General features: G+C 35.6%; 3 protein-coding genes across 3 annotated transcripts; 1 reads left to right on the plus strand and 2 right to left on the minus strand.

Annotated features, from left to right (window-relative positions):
- The first annotated feature begins 430 nt into the window (after positions 1 to 430).
- On the plus strand, positions 431 to 2,807 carry LOC104894062 (glutathione S-transferase U9). The gene is made up of 2 exons (XM_010680230.4): positions 431 to 854; positions 2,047 to 2,807. The coding sequence occupies exons 1-2, from the start codon at positions 537 to 539 to the stop codon at positions 2,398 to 2,400; spliced, it is 672 nt and encodes a 223-aa protein (XP_010678532.1). The 5' UTR covers positions 431 to 536; the 3' UTR covers positions 2,401 to 2,807.
- Positions 2,808 to 3,103: 296 nt separating this feature from the next.
- On the minus strand, positions 3,104 to 5,034 carry LOC104894063 (glutathione S-transferase U9). The gene is made up of 2 exons (XM_010680231.3): positions 4,608 to 5,034; positions 3,104 to 3,582 (listed from the first exon to the last, which is right to left on the minus strand). Exons 1-2 carry the CDS (start codon positions 4,932 to 4,934, stop codon positions 3,235 to 3,237), a joined length of 675 nt encoding a protein of 224 aa, XP_010678533.1. The 5' UTR covers positions 4,935 to 5,034; the 3' UTR covers positions 3,104 to 3,234.
- Positions 5,035 to 15,028: 9,994 nt separating this feature from the next.
- Positions 15,029 to 16,252, minus strand: LOC104894064 (glutathione S-transferase U10). Its single transcript, XM_010680232.4, has 2 exons — positions 15,831 to 16,252; positions 15,029 to 15,594 (listed from the first exon to the last, which is right to left on the minus strand). Exons 1-2 carry the CDS (start codon positions 16,146 to 16,148, stop codon positions 15,220 to 15,222), a joined length of 693 nt encoding a protein of 230 aa, XP_010678534.1. The 5' UTR covers positions 16,149 to 16,252; the 3' UTR covers positions 15,029 to 15,219.
- Between the last annotated feature and the right edge of the window lie 2,294 nt (positions 16,253 to 18,546).

Below are 18,546 nucleotides of genomic sequence, written 5' to 3' on the forward strand. Positions count from 1 at the left end.
AGACTAAAATTCGTAGTCTAAGCAATTAGGTATAAATAACCTATTTTTACTCCCTCTCAGAAAAACGCGTTTCCGCGTTTACCGGGCGCCCGCCCGATAAAGCGCTAATTACTAACTCCAGATTTGTTGCGCGCCCGGTTGGGCGAGACTCGCCCAGTCGTAATTCGCGAGCTCGCCCGATCGGGCGACCTGACCCGATTACATCGGGCGACTTCCCGAAAACTGCCGTTCTCAAATTCGTCACGGGCTCGATCGGGCGGTACCCCAGAAACTCTTTTTTTGACGCATTTTGACGAACACATTCAAGTCACTATTCTTACATGATTTTTAGTATTAACGTTTGACGACAAAATTGTCTATGAAGAAGATTCAACAATTTGGAATGAAAGTTCCAGGATAAATCACTTTCCATCACCTTATATCAAGCATTTTCTTCTTGTAAGCAATTAAGCATTAGTTTTACCACTTTTACACACAAACGCAAGTACAACCAATAGAAACTGAACTAGGTGGGAAACAGGGGAAGGCAAAAAAATATGGTGGAAGTTAGCTCACTTAAGCTCTATGGAACGTGGGCAAGTCCTTGTGTGTTAAGAGCCAAACTTGCCCTTAACATTAAGGGCATAGAGTATGAATATATAGAGGAAGATCTTGCCAACAAAAGTGAGTTGCTTTCGCGATATAATCCTGTGTACAAGAGGGTGCCTGTACTTGTACACAATGGCTTCCCAATTGCTGAATCGTCCGTCATCCTTGAATATATAGATGAGACTTGGACTGACCCACCACATCTCCTTCCCAAAGATCCCTACCAAAGGTCCAAACATCGTTTCTTGGCCGCCTATTTTCAACAGGCAAGCCTCTTGTTCTTGAGCTTTTTGTCTAATGGTTTTGAATTTGGTATATGCAGTGCGTGCAGCCTTTAGATGTAAATATAGATATTTATGACAAAATCGTGCGTCAATCAGTGATATGATTGCTTAGATATTGCTTTAGGGTCACTTGCTTTTAGATTCTTATATGCATCTTAGGAGTATATGGTAAAACACTAAAATGTTTTGTTTTTGTATCAGTTTGTGTTCAGATTATGTGGTACTCCTTATGTGTTAATCCTGAATGTTTTTATAGTTGATCTAAAAGGCATGGAAACCTCTCCGACTTCAAGTTCCTAGTTTTTGTAGAGCTAATCGTTTTCGGGATAATAAGGCCTGGAAATGTCTAAAATCCGAGGTTACCCTGTTCTTGAAACATTTTTGTTTCCATGCTACACAGGTTTTGATTCCAGCTTCATTAGAATTTGCTGTAAGTTCTATTGACTATCAATCTAGAAATAATAGCAAACAATAATAGAATATCAAATAATAAAGCAGGAAAGAACACACCAAAAATTTTACGTGGAAACCCAAGAACTGGGAGAAAAACCACGAATCTGCACTAGGAATCGATGAATGTTTGATAGAGATTACAAAAGCACTCAAGAGCTCTCTCTAAAGCTTTCTCTCTCTCAAACTATGTGTTAAAGATGATGAATACATTAATCGTAATTAGGGCACCTATTTATACCCTCATTAAGCAAAACCGGAAAAATAACGCGTCGTACTTTTCCCCGCAAAACCGCTAGTCGCGGAACTGGCCGCGAGTCGCGGTTCTGGCCGCGAGTCGCGGTTCTGGCCGCGAGTCGCGGTTCTGGCCGCGAGTCGCGGTCAGCTCTCGCAGTTTTGCCAGTTCTGCGTAAAACAGTCATAACTTTCTCGTTTCTCACCGGAATTGGACATATGACCTATCGTTGGAAAGATCTCGGAACAAGCTATCACCTCCACTTTTAATCACCTCAAAATCATTTATATATTGAAAGATATGCCCATTCAAAGTTAGCCTTATGTCCCAAATGACGTTTTCCTTCTACGCAACCTCATCTCCACACCCATACACCTCCATGAGCTTCATATCACGCCATATACCCAACATTTGCATCATTTCAATTTTCACAGACTACATAAACTAATAGCTAAGTCAACAAACTCTTTATAATATTGGAACGGACAGGTAGTTGAAACATTGGGTAAAACACTACTATCAGAAGCTAAACCAACAGATGATCTACTGAATGAGTACTGGAATAGTCTAGATGTGGCTGAAGAATTAATGCAGGCGATGTTCTCTAATGGAGATCCATCTTTCCAGGATACGAAACCGGGTTACTTGGATATAATCTTTTATTCCTTCTTTGTAACCTCCGATGTCATGGAGGAGTTCTTTGGCTTTAAGTCTCTGTCTGCAGAAAGGTACCCGTTATTGGTTTCATGGACCAAGGCTCTAAGTGAAGTTCCTGAAGTTAAAGATGTCACACCATCCAAGTCCAAGCTGCTTGAACTTCTATATGCTATGCGCCAGAATTAGATTCTACCAACAAAGGCTAAATGGGTAGTGTTAATAATGTGGGAATTAGATACTAAGCTTCTTTATCTTGTAAAATTAAGCATATTTGTTTCCTTAGCTAGTTGTAAGACAAATTGGGTTCATGATCCTACTGCTCTAATAATGTTCTTTTGTCCGAAATTGGGATTCATGTGTTGGCTTTTAATGGTCAAAGAGATTGAACTTTGACCAATATTTTAATTTTTATATTTTTGTGGGAAAGAAAGTAAATTTGTCATTTTTTTTTCTATATGAAAAGATTATAAAGGAAAGACCATACATGTGCAGTCAATGGTTGGGTTGGGTTGGGCTTGAGATAGGCTCATGGCTAAGCTTGTAGTTTCGTGTTTTCATTATATCCCAATTTATATTTGGTCAAATTTATTGTATATCGGTGCATTGCTCTATTCTCTATCATTAAGAAGTCGAACTTAACCAATACTTAATCAATATATATTTTCTGCTCAAACTTTTGAAATATTAGACTTTCATACAAGTACTTCTGCAAACAAGTCTTAGATTACTTTCAAGTATACATAGAGACATAGGAATAATAGGACTCATAATCTCTCAATTCTTGATCAATCAAAAACTACACGTGTTTGTCATTTACTCATAAATCCAAACAAATACTTTGAGAATAAGGAAAATTAAAAGAACTACTATAGTTCATAGAAGGGTTTTTTTATTGAAAAATTGTAAAATTTTGACTTGGTAATTGGTAATATTTAGCTATTCATGGTGGATCCAAAATAAAGATTGTCAAACATTGATATAATAGTAAATCAACCCCATGATCACTTGATCAAAATATATTCAGGACCATTGTTTAAGCGCGGCCACTAGTGTGTCATGAGGAGGGATACTATCTTTAATAACAGGCAGGTTCTTCAGAGCATTTACCCAAGAATATATCAAAGGGTGCTTTTCTTGGTCTACAATCTTCTTTCCAAGCACTTCTTCTTGAGCTTCATGTGCAGCGAAGAGCGTCACCAATTGGATGTCAAGAATGCCTAGACCCTCGGCCGTGATTGAAGACTCGTCTTTCGGTATCAAATCGATCATCTCATCCTCCATCAACGTCATTTTCTCATGCAATTCTTGAAGAGCTTCATCTTGTGCTTCTCCACTGCAGAAGAACACTTTCTTAGCGCTTGGTGGCAACTGTCACATTAAAAATATTTATGCTCTTCTGTTAGCAATTTGTTACCAGCAATAGAAGAATTGACTTAGCTGTTACTAATTGGAAAAACATGTGCTCTCATGTGATTAGTGGCGGATCTTGAAACTTTAGTTATCAGGGGCCAAAAACCATTTAATTTATAGATATGAAGACACTATTCTAAAGTTAGATAATACAATTTTTTTTTGTATAAATGTATGAAATTTATTTAATTTTTAAGATAATTTTCAACTTTACAAAAAGACGAAATACGAGCGTTAAAATTTTTAAATGTTATAAAGTTAAACATTTATATGAAAAAAATAAAAAATAAAAATAGTAATCAATAAAATATAAAACAGGGCTTTAAAAAAAGAAAAGAAATAGTAAGCATCATCAACACGTGACAAAGGAAATAACATCAACATCATCTGACAGAGTGAGTGACAAGCCTTTTTGTGAGTCCCCTACTCCCCCTTCCCATTCCCTCTTTCGATATTTCCCTCTTACGGGTAGAGCCTGCCTACTATCTACTATAATATTTTGGGCTTTTTTTGTTGGGCTAGACAAACAACAAGTGTACTTTTTTCCTCAAAAGTTTTCAGAGCGCAGGCCCAGTCCTGCCTTTTGAAAGATCCGCCTCTACATGTAATAACAATTGTATTAAGTACATTTAGAGCATACATTTCAACTCATTTTTATTTCTCCAAATAACTTTATCATAAGCTAAGCAATCATATATAAGAACTATATATGTTTGGAAACCTGTATTTCTTTTTTACTAATAATTGTTATTACCATACATATGATGTATAAGAGAGCAACATGTGATAGCCTAGTTTTATTGGCATCACCTTCGATCCCCGAGGTCAAGGGATCGAGTCTCACCCCTTGCAAGAAGGGATCCCCAATTTTCCCCTTTCCTCGCAAGGGGCTTCATCTTACCATTAAAAAAAATGAACGTATGATGTATAAGAACATAATTTCCAACAACATCATATATCTAGATTAGTTAAAGCTAAGTTACCTGGTATGTGAGGAAATTAGCCCAGAATCGGACCATAGCTCGTTCATATGGATCTTCAGGCAAAAGTCTCGGCGTGTGAGTTGGCCAAGCCTCATCGATATACTCAAGGATGACTAGAGATTCAGCAAGAGACTTACCATTATGAACAAATACTGGAACTTTCTTATGAATTGGGTTGTGTTCGACCAAGGCTTGGCTCTTGTTCATAAGATCCTCCTCAACATACTCATAAGGTATGCCCTTAAGTTTAAGGGCATACTCAACCCTCTTTGAATATACACTTGCCCACATTCCATGCAACCTTACATTGTTGTTGTTGGCTTCCATTTTTCTCAATGAATTTATTTGATAGGAATAGGACTGCTAGTTAAAGATGGGAAGGAGCTCTTTATACAGGGCTTTTCTTTGTCAACCATGATGAATAAGGTTCCCAATTTGTAAGGGAGATTCACAATTTGATGTACTAAAGTATATGCCTAATCAAATGCTTAATTCCCATTGACTTTGTTTTATTTAAAACCTAAGTAATCAGATCTTATAATTTATTAAGCAACATGAATGAGAAGATTCAGTATATCCGTTGAACAACCAATGAACAATGAGTCGTCCTAGATCTAGCATGCAGAATTCTTTATAAATAACAGCTAAAATTTTAATCTACTTAGACCCGTCACTATATGACATTGGCCTTTGAGTATTTGTTGAAGGCATGTAGAAAAGCAAGGTAGAAGCACAATTTTCTATCATGCCGACGAAACCAAGCTAAGCAACTCTTTGTTCTATATTCAAATATGACTACCAAGAATAATATTAACTATTAATATCTCTAATTATTTATTTGTAAAGGTTATACACACTCAATTCCAAATTAATTATGACACTTTTAAAAACATGAATTCTTAGGCAATTTTTGGAGAGAAGAGAGATAGAGAAAGAAAACGAAACGGTCCAATGTGATATGAAAAAGATAGAGAGAATTATTATCCAAAATAAAAGTGTAACATTTAATTTGAAACTCACCAAAATATGAAAGTGTCACAAAAAATTTGCAACGAAAGAAGTAAAAACATTGATAATTTTGCAAATATACATTAAAGTTATATATTAGTTATTGGTGACTTTTTGTAGTTAAATTACTTAATTGTTACTTTCTTACTTATTTTTTATTTAATTTGCAACAACTTGACTCTTATAATATTTAGTATTTTATATACCACATTTAAACTTAAATATAAGCAAAAGATATATGAACATTATATCATTTGACTTAAAGATATATGAAAGTGTTATACCGGCAAACAAGTGTAAAAAGTCAAAAGTTTGCAGCTAAAAAAATTAGAATTTTTTCATTGAATAATACAAAAGTGGGTTTTATTTCCAGAAATATGCCCAAAAAAAAAACAATTCCCTGCGTACCGTCCACGTAGGACGGCACGCGAGAAACTGTTTTTTGTTTTTTTGTTTTTGCCCACGTAAACTGCTAAGCAAGCACCAAAAATCAGCCATCCTTTGACTCCTCTCCTAAAGTAAGCATAAAGAACCCTAAGCAAACTGAACCCTTTTAAACTCCCCCTTCCGAAGCAGACTTCCCCTCTTATACAACCTTCACTTCCACCACCTCCACCACCTCCTAAGCCATCATCACCACCTCATAAGCCATCATCACCAACTACTAAAACAAAAAAAATCAACTGAGACCAAGAGAACACCCACACAACCTTCACCACCACCCACATAGCCTTCACCACCCAAAAAACCTTCACCACCATGCACCCACACATCCTTCACCACCCCAAAAAACCTTCACCACCACCCAAACAGTCTTCACCACCCAATTAAGACCCATTTATTTAATGCATTGAGCCCATTGACATAAACTTCATTGTCAGTTATGAATGAGAGGACCCAAGGCCAGACAGTCCAATCCCTTTGAAAGATCTACATGAGCCTAACAGTGATGAGTTTAGTGATGAAAGTGACCCTAATTATGAAGCTGATGATGGTGTAAGTAGTAGTGATGAGGAGGTCAGTGGCCTAGAAAGTGAAGGAGGATACACTGAGTTAGAGAAGTTAGAAGGTGAATATTTTATTTTTGAGATCCTTGAGTTTGATACTAGTGATGATGAGTTCTAAACAGCTAGGAATAAGGTTAGGGAGTGCAACAACAAGTTGTTGAGAATTGCAAAAGAGTTCCAAGAACAAGCAGTAGAAGGTCTTGTTGGTGCTCAACAAGTGAGCCAAGCCACATAACCTCCCCCCACCCTTGAAGAAGGTAACATCAGTGAGTATGAAGAGAGTGGAGAAGAAATACAGCCCCCCCCCCCCCCCCCCCCAAGAGTGAAGAGGAGGGTGATTTGACTGCTAGAAAAAGGAAGAGGGTGGGTGTAATTGTGGACCCAAACACTGGTTTCTCTAAGTTTATGTGGTGTGTTGGGTAGAGATTCCATACAAGGAAGGCATTTCAAGAAGCTGTAGCAAAGTGGGGTATATTACAGGGTAGGAATGTGAAGATTAGTCACGAGAACAAGAATAAACAACAACAAACTGGGATTAAGTGCATAAATGGGATATATTACAGGGTAGCAATGTTGTGTCGATTGTTCTACCCAAAGCAGAACATAGACATTGTGCCAGGCATATATTTGCCTATGACATAAATCTTTCAAGGATGATGAGTTTAAATTGCAATTTTGGAAAGTTGCAAAAGCTTATAATCGAGCTGATTATAATGAGGCTCTTGAAGAATTGAGGGTAATAAGTGAAGATGCTGCAAATGCTTTCCAAGCATACAACCCCAAGTTATTTTGCAGGGCATTCTTAGACTGTAAGATGAGGACTTATGCCATTACCAACAACATGGCACTACTACAAAATATGGCAAAGATAACTGTTAAATAAGGCTTTACATAACAGTTTTGAGGTGTTATCCAAGTCAATGTAATGTAAAGTAAACATAACACCTGACGAAAGTGTTATGTTTGCCAGAGAAAACATAACAGTTATTTATAATACACGTTATACCGCTAGATAACACATTTTGTAAATAAGTGTTATGTTTGCTATTTATATGACAAATTGGAAGAAGGAAAATTTAACACTTATCTTGAATAACTGTTATATTTTCCTATAATATATATAACATATATTACCTATAACTGTTATCTATGATTTTTTTTTTTAATTATCATATTCTCACCTGTGAGCAGGCATTAATTGCAACAGCTCAAAAATTTCATACAATACCTGCTATATAATACTCAATCCATAGGATCTTACAACCAACAAATTGAATCCCAAAATTTTTATTTCACAATATAATTCAATGAATATTCATAATTCTAAACTTCCAAAAACTACTATATATACAAATCAATATTAATCTAAATCATAAACAATCAAATCTATACTAGCCACATCCACATGATATTAATATCCAAATCCAAAAATATAATAATGTACATCCAAAAATGGATTAAGGTAAAAAAAAAAAATTAGGCGGGAAGTTAGAACTCATTCATCATTTGTGCTTGTTGTTGATCTCCGACATATGTAATTCACAACTCTTTGAGTTCATCAATTTTCTCGTGAGAATAGGTTCGACCAATGCCGTAATAATACTGCAATAAAGGTAATTACATAATAAGTATTCATAAAACAATTATGCATTTGTATTTATGTGCCACAAATTGTCAAATATCTACAACATCATCTTTGAGACTCAAACAATAAGATTGTATATTAATTTCAGGCTCAATGGGTTTCCCTTTATATGATCTACCTTGGGTTTGGGAATAATAATACAAATAGAAGTCATAGATGTATCGCTCAATAAAGAGTGATATGGTCCATTACATTACATCAGAAGTCAGAACACACGGTATACAATGTCATCCAGCTAGAAGATGCATCGAAAGTGAAGGAAAATTCTAGATTTGATTTATTTCATTTCTAAATAGAAAATTCAAGGTTTTTCTTGAGTTAATCTTTTAGGATGCAGATAAAGTTAGGCTGAACTTAGAGCGACTCTTTAAACTATTACCACTTTAACTTCACACAATTACTTGCAATACTCAAGCAAGTGAGAAAAGAGCAAACTAAAAAAATCCTAAAGCAAAAGTTCTCAATAAACTGACCACCAGCTTCCATATCAACCACTCATCCGAAAAGTACAGCTCTTTTCTTGTGCACACATAGAAAATCCAGCACGAAGTCCCGGAGGAATCCCACTTTTCTTTACCTGATCAGAGGAGACAAAGATACACAAATCTATAGATGACACAAAATCGAGAATCTGGCTGAAACAATAAACAGCTACAGGAAACACAATTAATACAGCGTGGGAAGGGGAGAACTAAGAGACCTCTGTGTGATCAAAATACCATATCCCAAAGTTGCAGTTCTAAAGAGAACAATGAAAATTTGTTGAAGGTTGATAGAAGTTCTGATATATCCTTGCCTAAAGTATCTTCCATCGAGAAAGAGTCTGTGAATAACAAGAACATATTAACAGAAAATTCTTAAAATCTGATGCACTAAATGAAGCAAAGAAAGGAGCTGAAAGCAAGTTACATCTAGATGATTATGTCGTGGCCAGGTTTGTGGATTCTGCAATTGTTGGAAGGTCTGAAGCAGAGGATGCTTGTCACCAAGGTCTAATGGAACCTACCATAAACATGAAAGAGGCCATGAATGACATTAATAGCATGTTCAGAGAACCCATTGAGCCTGCAAATGCTGTTCGGAGATCATATGAAGGGAAACCCAAGGTAGATCAGATGTTGTTAAAGGGAAACCCATTGAGCCTTTATTGAGACTGAAGGTAGGTGAAGCAAAGAAGAATTTGGGCAGTACAAGAGATGTTAATTACTATGCACAGTTTATAGATGAAGCTAAGGGATTGGAGAAGAATTTGGACAGTACAAGGAATTCAGCGTTGACAATACTAAAGACCAACAAATTAAAATTTACACAATGGAAGAACAGGCATGAGAATCTCATAGTAGGTTCTTAAACCATATCCTCCAGAAAAGTCATTAAATTAATGGATCTATATTAAGCTCATTCTAGCCGGTCAAACCTTTGCTCATAAAAACTTGGATCACAACTATAATGCCTAAAACTTCTATGAACTGCTTACCTTCTGCCACCTCGGAGCAAGAACCCAAAATCCCCATTCTAATCATACTGGCACGGAAGCTGCAAGCAAACACACATGTAGGTGTTATAATCAGATGATCAGAAAATCCTATCAAGTAAAAGCTTCAATAGTATACTTACATTTCGGGATTATGAATCCGCTGAATATAAAGGCAAACAGTAAGAAATAGACGGACGCAAGATTGGAAACAACTATGGTTTGAAAGAGAGAAGCCAAGAACCAGAACGTGGTTAATCAGAGATGAATTTCAGCATTGGCGAGGCCAGAGGATGCCTAAATGTGTGCAATATCAATCCTAAGCAGTCAACTGTAGTAGGCAAAGATATTTTCATATGGCAAAAGATGGCATACAATGAGCTAGAAAACAAAAATGTAGTCTAACAAATCAATACCTTGATATTATATATACTATCATTGGGAACTGAATGAGTTCAATTATAAATCAGCTCATATTTACAATATCCTAATTACAAATTCGAAATTGCAAACTAACAATTTCCAAAATCATGAGTTCATGACCAATTCCAAATCAACAACCATAAATCCACAATCACAAATTCACATTTCACAAGTATCATAATTCACAACCAAACAATGTGAATATTACCTTTAAAAAAAATTAAAACTAAAACTAAAACTTAGGGTTTAGAAAACTTACGGACTGACTGGAGTGACAGTGAGTGAGTGCTGGGCGTCTCGGGAGGTCTGGGACGGCGAATGGATGTGGGTGGTGGGGTGGCGGCGTCGCTTCGCCTCCTGACTCCGTCGCTTCGTGGTTTCGTTTCTCTTCGTCTCTTACTCACTGCTCCTGACTCCTTCGTTCCTCTTCCTCACTGCTCGTCATCGTTGTCTCCGGCGAATACGAATGTGCTGTCGACTGTCGTCATTGCTCCGCAGCCGAGTTTAGGGTTTCGTTTTTCAATTTCTCACTTCCTCAGTCTCTCTCTTCCTTTCAACGTGTTTATTTCAAAATCTTTCATCTCTCTTCCTCACCTTCACGCGTCTTGCTGCGTGTTTTTTTCGTTCATTTTTACTGGCCCAGCCACTGTGTGACTGTGAGAGAGAGAGGTGGAGGTGGAGATCGAAGGTGAAAATCGGAGTCGAGAGAAGCATTGAGCGAGCAACAGACGCACAACTTGGTGCAGTTACAGCAAATTGAAAATAAAAGAAACAAACTTTCTTTTTTTAGGGGAGTAGAAAGCTTGTTCAAAATAAAACGGTTCTGTTTTCAACATAATTATTTTAAGTGAATTTTTATTTATTAATAAAAATTCACCACATTCCCATAAAAGAATAAAATAAAACACAATAAACTAATTTCATAGCATCTTTAAAAAAAAAAAATAATTTCATAGCAAAGATAACACACATAAAGATAAGTGTTAAGTGAAATATTTTATATACAAGCTAAGATAACAGTTCTTTTGTTAAAACATTAAATTTAGACTTTACATAACAGTTGATAAAATAAGAGTTAATTTAGGGATGTTATCTTTGCCCTTTTTTCTAGTAGTGTGGCAGAGACATTCAATGTCTACATTATCAATGCAAGGACAAAGCACCTGCTTTTCATGATGGAAGACATCATAGCTGCTCTGATGCAGAGACTTGTGCTCAGATGGCAGAAAATGGAGAAGGTGACATCTACATTGTGTCCAAGAATACAAGCCATGTTGGAGAAAGAGAAATAGAATGCTGCAAAGTGTGATGTGCTTCCTTCCATAGACAACTTATTTAATGTCAGATACTATTTGGACCAGTTGGTTGTGGATCTAAATGCAAGGACATGCACCTGTAGGAAGTGGGAGATGAAGGTTGTGCCTTACTGTCATGCCATTGCATGCAGATATTTTCAGCGCGAGGAGGCTGGAGATTTTATTGATCCTTGTTACAGGAAGGATGTATACTTAGCAGCATGTGCAGGTAAATCATTTCTACTTGTGTATTTTTTGCCTAGTGTCTATGATCTCTAAGTGTTTTATTGTTAAATGTGCAGGTTCCATTCCACCATTAGAAGGGGAAATACATTAGCCAAGGTATCTATGTGAAGTACAACCTCCTCCTATCAAAATAGGTCCAGGTAGACCTAGAAAGAATAGGAGGATGGACCCTGAGGAAGACCCTATTAAGCCAAAACCTTGAAGATAACTGGATCTGAGATGACTTGCGGCCGATGCAAGGTGAATGACCATATAAAAGGAGGTGCCCAAACAGAGACAACATAACTATGCTTGAGCCTGCACCAAATAAACCTAGGGGGAGGTCTAGCAACGAAGGGTGGCCAACCACCACAAGCCAGAACTCATCATAATGCAACTGCACAACCCTCTCAACTGGGCAGAGTAGGAAGAATGGTCAAATGTGGAGTTGGCTCCAGGGGAGGTGGAAGAAGTGGCCGGAGAAGGGGAAGGGGAAGGAGGAGGGGAAGAGAGAGGGTCCCAGTTGGTGGGGAAGGAGACAGCATAACTTGCACCTTACTTTTTGACCATTCTGTGCAGCCACCAAGATCTGCTGCTCCAAGTATGCCTACTGACCATCACTTTCAAGGCTCACAATCTAGCCAATGCTATGATCTTCATCAAGCAACTCAGTAAATTAGGCATGTGGTTTTTTGGTTAGGAACTGATTTCAGGTAGAGTAATTAGGGTTGTGATTTTGTGTAGATTAAGGTTATTAATTAGTTTCTAGGTTTATGACATTTGATCCAATTTGTACTACTATTTGGATGAGCATTTGACTGATCTCCTTAGGATCTTTTTTGAACAGTTATATGTGATTGGATGATGTTTTTGAGTCCACTTAATGTATTGTTAAGCATCATATCATATCATATCATCATCTCCAAACATTTTTTTTCATTTCACCAAAAGCAAAATAGCATGACGACAACTAGAAGGGTTCCAACAATTTTTTTCTTGTATTATAACAACAAAGCATCAGATTTGTCACAACCACCAATAACAATCTTAAACTAACTTAAGTAATACACGAAAATGGGAAAAACAAGCCATGAAACAAATAAAGTCAGGTCAAGTTCTTCTCATTGTGTGACATTTTGAACACCTCAATACGCAGTTGTGAAATCTCAAATTTCATCTCTTGCACATCTTCGTCCAAGTTGTCCTTTTTAAGCTGCAATTTTTTGATTTTTTCGGCCATTCAACTGTTCTCATACTCTATCCCAGCTAAGGTAGTCTCCTCAAATATCTGAAATCTAAGATCATCAATTTCACTCCCTTTCTCATTAAACCACTTTAAAAAAATCACACTTAATATCCTACAATACAACAACAACCAATTAGTCGAGGAAAAAAAACACTAGATTTCCCAATTTTTAAAAAATAATTCAATAAAAATAAAATTAAATGCTCGCAGGCCATAAAAGGGCAACCATAAAAATTCTGTCCAACATTTGCGCCACGCTTCACAGTAAGAACAACAGCTTCTCTTCCATAAGAGCATTTCGTGGAACCATTCGAATTTCCCCTTGAATCAGAGGAAGAACCCACCGACGTTTGTCTTCTCGCAGCCATTTGTGCTTCAGGTTCTAAAATTGCAATTGAGATTTTGTTGTTGAGGACGAAATTTAGAAAACCATTGGCAAAATTTGAGGGAGGAAGAAGAAAAAAAAAATGGAGGAAGAAGAAACCAGAACAAAGAAAGAAAAAGGGGAAACTAACAAATAAAAAAGAGCCAAAAATTAATGTTATAAGGTCCCCTCCAACAGCAAGTGCCACTTTACCAGTTTTCCTGCACCAACAAGTTTATAACCAGTCATAACCTCTTGGAGAAATTTTGGCATAAAGTTTGTATTGTTAAAAAATAATCAAAAGTTTATATTATTGTGAGAACGGACAAAAATTTGTATTATCCCAGTTAAAAAATCATTTTTTTTAAAATTTTTTAGGAGAATACCATCATATTTGTGGCAAAGCTTTTAAGGACAAAAGATAGTCATGCACAATTTTATTTAATAGAATCTAGTTTTCAGATCCTTGTCTTATAAAGAGTCTATGATAAACTTCCTCCATGTTTTACAAATTGAAACACTTAACTTTTATGCCAATGAATAAATAACTTTAATTATAAATATATTTATTAATTATCCACATCCAAATCTTTTATTTGGAAGCCGAATAAATTTGTGCTAAATTTAGGGAGAAAAGTAGGTTAATCAGATAACGGACTAAGATTTTGAGAACATAGAAAGATGTGTAAGATATATTTTAACATTATCCATATATTATATTTTGATAATTGTTTTTTGTTTGTGATTTATATCTTAGGAAGATATAATCTTATTGTAATCCAAGTAAATTCGTCTTGATAAATAATTTTGGAAATATCAATTTCTATACGTTATACAAATACATAAATTAAATATATTAAGGCTTAAATTTTTATTAGTAATCGTAGAAGGTCAAGTGTAGCAATTTTGGTTCGACACAAAAATTTTTGTTTTATAATAAAAGCTTTTTAAATTACATTAAGCAGTGTTTGTGACCTTTATTCATTTCAATTTTGGAAATGGAACTTCCTATATTCAATCCCAAATTAACTGTTTGGGAAAACAAGTGATTCTAAATCCATAATTTCAGTATCAATATGTTGTTTGAAAATACATTAAAAATTTAAATCTTAATTTTTTTTTCTTATATTAATCTTAACTAGATCTTATACGATTTTTCCTCATATTTAACTAACAAATTTAAACAAATCTAAATCTTAAAAAAATTATCTTTTCCTTTAATCTTCAAGTTTTGCGGAAAATATCATTCATATATAATATAAATAAAGATGATTTTGTTATCGATCGTGGCAAATTGTTATCGATCGCGGCAAAGATGCTGAAAGAGTACACTGTGATGCTATGTCGAGTGTTGGAACACAATAAATTTTCAAAATATAACAAGTTCCCATAAAACATAATAAATTCAATTGATATTACGTATGACATGTCTCACCAACATGCAAACTACTAGAACTTGGTCATTAATGACAATCCAATTATGATAGGCCAAATAACTACGGGCTTAACAATCAAATAACGACCAGAACACCAGCCACGATATATCTTATGACGGACTGATGACGGGATTTTCCATCAATAAATACTCCTACGGGATTTCCCGTTGTTAGTGCTTTAGTGCTTAGTGGTAAAATCTCTTGTAATGATGTGAAACATAACATAATCAATATGTATTGAATAATGGATCTTAGTTGTTGAACAGTGAGTAAAAAGAATTGAACAATGAATCACACGTATTGCCTTGAACAATGAGTCTTTAAATTTTTACATTCTGAGTTCCACATCCTACACACATTGTATGCTGCAACAAACCGAGATGGATATTATTACCCTTTATGTTTAATGAGTACAGATGATATTTATATAATCTTCAGTAAAGAAGAAAAAAGTCCACAAAAGGTAATTGCAAAACATGTAAAAACAAATTATGCTTTTGGTGGGAGGTACTTCTGTCGAAAATACTGAAGAAATCCCAACAACTTAGCCGATGGTGGTGTCACCTCTATAACTTGAGGAACTTGTTTCATTGCCATGATCCATGAGGTCAACAATGGGTACCTTTCTGGAGTTATCAAAACACCGCCTAAGAAATCTTTTGCAACTTCATGGGTTCCGAATAGAGAATAGAACACTATGTCTAAATACCCAGGATTCACATCTTCTGAAAAAGATGGAACACTATTTGGGTATATCTCTTTGATTCCTTCTTCAGCCACATCCAGTTTTTCTAGCAACTCATTTAACATGTTCTTCTGTGCTTCACCTTCCAGAATTAGTGTTTTGCGCATCATCTCGAATACCTGTTCATGTCAGCTAGTTAGTTATTGGCTCAACCAACGAGGTTCGTTCTGTTACTCGTGTAAGATTTTGTTAAATTCGTCTTAATATGTACATCTTAAAACTAAAACCGTAAAACGTTATCAAATACATTAACGGACAAATGTGTGTCATGGATATAGTGCAAAAGACCAAAAGTCTAATTAGAAGTTTATTTAGTCGAGGGAGTAATACAATTATACAAATTCAGGTTGCTTACCAGCTGGAAATAGGCGGCCCAAAATCGGAGTTTGGCCCTTAGGTAGGGATCCTGAGGCAGGAGATGCGGCGGGTTAGTCCAAGTTTCATCAATATATTCAATGATGACCAATGACTCTGCAATCGGTAACCCATCATGCACAAGTACAGGCACTTTCTTATGCACCGGGTTATATTGCAGGAGCAACTCACTTTTGTTGGCTAGATCTTCCTCTATGTGCTCATAGTCTATACCCTTAATTTTAAGCGCGAGTTTCGCCCTCATAGCAGAAGGGCATGCCCACATTCCATGTAGCTTTACTGAGCTCGTTTCTGCCATGACTTTACTCTGTTTCTCACCCGAGTAATGTGTCTAGCAATGACTTTAGTACTGCTTTATATAATGCTCAATCTTTGCCTTTTCGTTCATTTTACAAACCCAGCCATTTTAAGTGCTAGCTAGATCAGTTTACTTTATCCATCATAGTTGGTAATCACTGACCTAAGCAAGCGACCGAATTAAATATGGCTAAAATTTAACTCAATGTCATCTTAAACTAAAAAAATCTGACTTTGACCTGATTTAATCAACATTTGTCCTGTATTTTCGTGACATGTTCTAATAGGAACTACATAACTACCGGAAAGTGAATAAGAGCTGACTCGTTCAAACAAATGTATGTTTGTATTATGGCTGTTTTCGTAAACGAAGAAACCTTTTGAAGGCAATTTAAATGTTGTTTAACAAAATAATTAATACTTTGTATATTTTAGTTAGTTGCAAGATTTCAAATCACAATTTTGTCAAAGCACAATTCCTAATTTTTTTTTGTTCCGGTATGGAATAAATGTTGGGGAACGAACCGGTATTCTTCGTATGTGTAAGCCGGTTTGATGTCCTGCAAAACAGAGCACGTAAGTTAACCTCGGAGGTTGGTCAGAGGAACACCCCTCCGATGCCTAAGTCAGTGATGGGTAACAACCGGTATATCTCAAGTAGAGTATGATAATATATGTGAATGTACCTTATGACTCAGATCAACAGAATATTTATAGAAACTGGTAGAGTTCTTGTTAAGATAGGACTTTACTGCTATTGGTGGGATACAATTATATCCTCTTGCAATACTTATCTTTACGCCCATAAGCACATTAGATAGTGACTGGCTCTGGCCCAGGCTCAGGCTCGTATGAGAGTCGCCCAGGCTAGGAACACAATTAAGGTATCCCGATAAAACCGTCCTGACATACTCAATGGCCCTGTAACAAATATATTAACCATGACGGTCTTTAGCGGTTCCTGAGAACCGACATGGAACTTAGTCAATCTCCATCATTTTTATTTCCCCATTACTTTCAGTTGTAACATGCGAAGGCACAATTTTTAAGGAGAGAGGATGGAGAGGGAAATGAAAAAGAGTCTGGATCCTCTAGATAAGGAGAGATGGTTAGTTCTCAACATCAAATAGAATAATGTTACAATTAAGTTGAGATTGTCATAAAAGCCAAGTATATTGCAATTAAAAGTAAAGGGAGAAAATGTATCTTTGATTATCAACTATTAAACATCTCAAAAAAAAATTCAAAGGTATACTGTAACATACACATTTTAGCCTCTTATATATTCAGATTTGTTTTCTAAATCAACCAAAAGCTTTTGATCAAGATTACTATACTTCCTTCATTTCTTACTATTTCTTCCGTTCCGAAATAAGTGAAATATTTCTCTTTATTATGTGAGAGTTTTTTGAGAGAGGTGTTTCACTTATTTGAGAATGGAGGAATTATATTAACTTTTTACAATATTTGGATATCAGCTTTGACCATCTCTAATTACTATTTTTAAAGATAATTACAATTATTTGATGTTTTTTTTTTTCAAACTACCTTTAACTTTCAAATTTTTGCAAGAAACTACCTTATAAAAAATTATTGTCCCAAACTACTTTACTTTTATCATTTTATTGTTGACAGCTACCTAATAATACCGATTTTACATGTTGACTTTTATTTTCAGTTCGTGAGAAAACGAAATTGCCCTTTTGGAACTTGCTTGAGATTCGAGGAGACTAGGAGGGTGATTGGGGGGGTGATTGTTTCATTTTTATTTTTAAGCGGAACAGTAATTTAATGGTTGATTGGTGGTACAAGTATCGGCATACATATGAGAGAGACAGAGAGAGCGCACAGGAAAATGAGAAAAATGAAAAAAGGGTTTGAATAGGTCAAGTGATATTACGTGACAATAAACAACTGAAAAAAAGTGTCAAAGCCTGAAATCAGCATAAGGCTATGTAGCTGTCAACAACAAAATGGTAAAAATAAGTCAGTTTCCAACAACAAAAATTTTATAAGGCAATTTCTTGCAAAAATTTGAAAATTAAAGATAGTTTGGGACAAAAAAAATCATATTTTTAATTGTTGATGGGTTAATCTCAATGTAAATTCTAATTTATTTTTATAATTTTATATAAAATAATTTAAGATATTAATAATAAAAATTATATAACGTCAAGTATACAAGTCAATATAGTGCATTTATTAAAAAATACATGGAAATATGCTGAACTGGGGATGCCTATAATAGTGTATATAAAGACAAGTTCATAAATTGGATATCCATCAATGACAAGGATATCCAGCATTTTTCTAAGGAAAATAGATAAAGATTGATTGGTTAATCATTTAAGTTCTTTTCTTGAAGATTGGACTGCCGCATTTGAGATTACGGATCGTTG

This window comes from Beta vulgaris, chromosome 5 (assembly GCF_026745355.1).
Source record: "Beta vulgaris subsp. vulgaris cultivar EL10 chromosome 5, EL10.2, whole genome shotgun sequence".
In the NCBI taxonomy this organism is placed as follows: Eukaryota; Viridiplantae; Streptophyta; class Magnoliopsida; order Caryophyllales; family Amaranthaceae; genus Beta; species Beta vulgaris.

Coding starts and splice junctions, on each gene's coding strand:
- LOC104894062 (XM_010680230.4), top strand. CDS start 537: ATGGTGGAAGTTAGCTCACTTAAGCTCTATGGAACGTGGGCAAGTCCT. Junction 855..2,046: donor TGGCCGCCTATTTTCAACAG/GCAAGCCTCTTG, acceptor TGGAACGGACAG/GTAGTTGAAACATTGGGTAA.
- LOC104894063 (XM_010680231.3), bottom strand. CDS start 4,934: ATGGAAGCCAACAACAACAATGTAAGGTTGCATGGAATGTGGGCAAGT. Junction 3,583..4,607: donor CTAATTTCCTCACATACCAG/GTAACTTAGCTT, acceptor TTAATGTGACAG/TTGCCACCAAGCGCTAAGAA.
- LOC104894064 (XM_010680232.4), bottom strand. CDS start 16,148: ATGGCAGAAACGAGCTCAGTAAAGCTACATGGAATGTGGGCATGCCCT. Junction 15,595..15,830: donor GGGCCGCCTATTTCCAGCTG/GTAAGCAACCTG, acceptor TGACATGAACAG/GTATTCGAGATGATGCGCAA.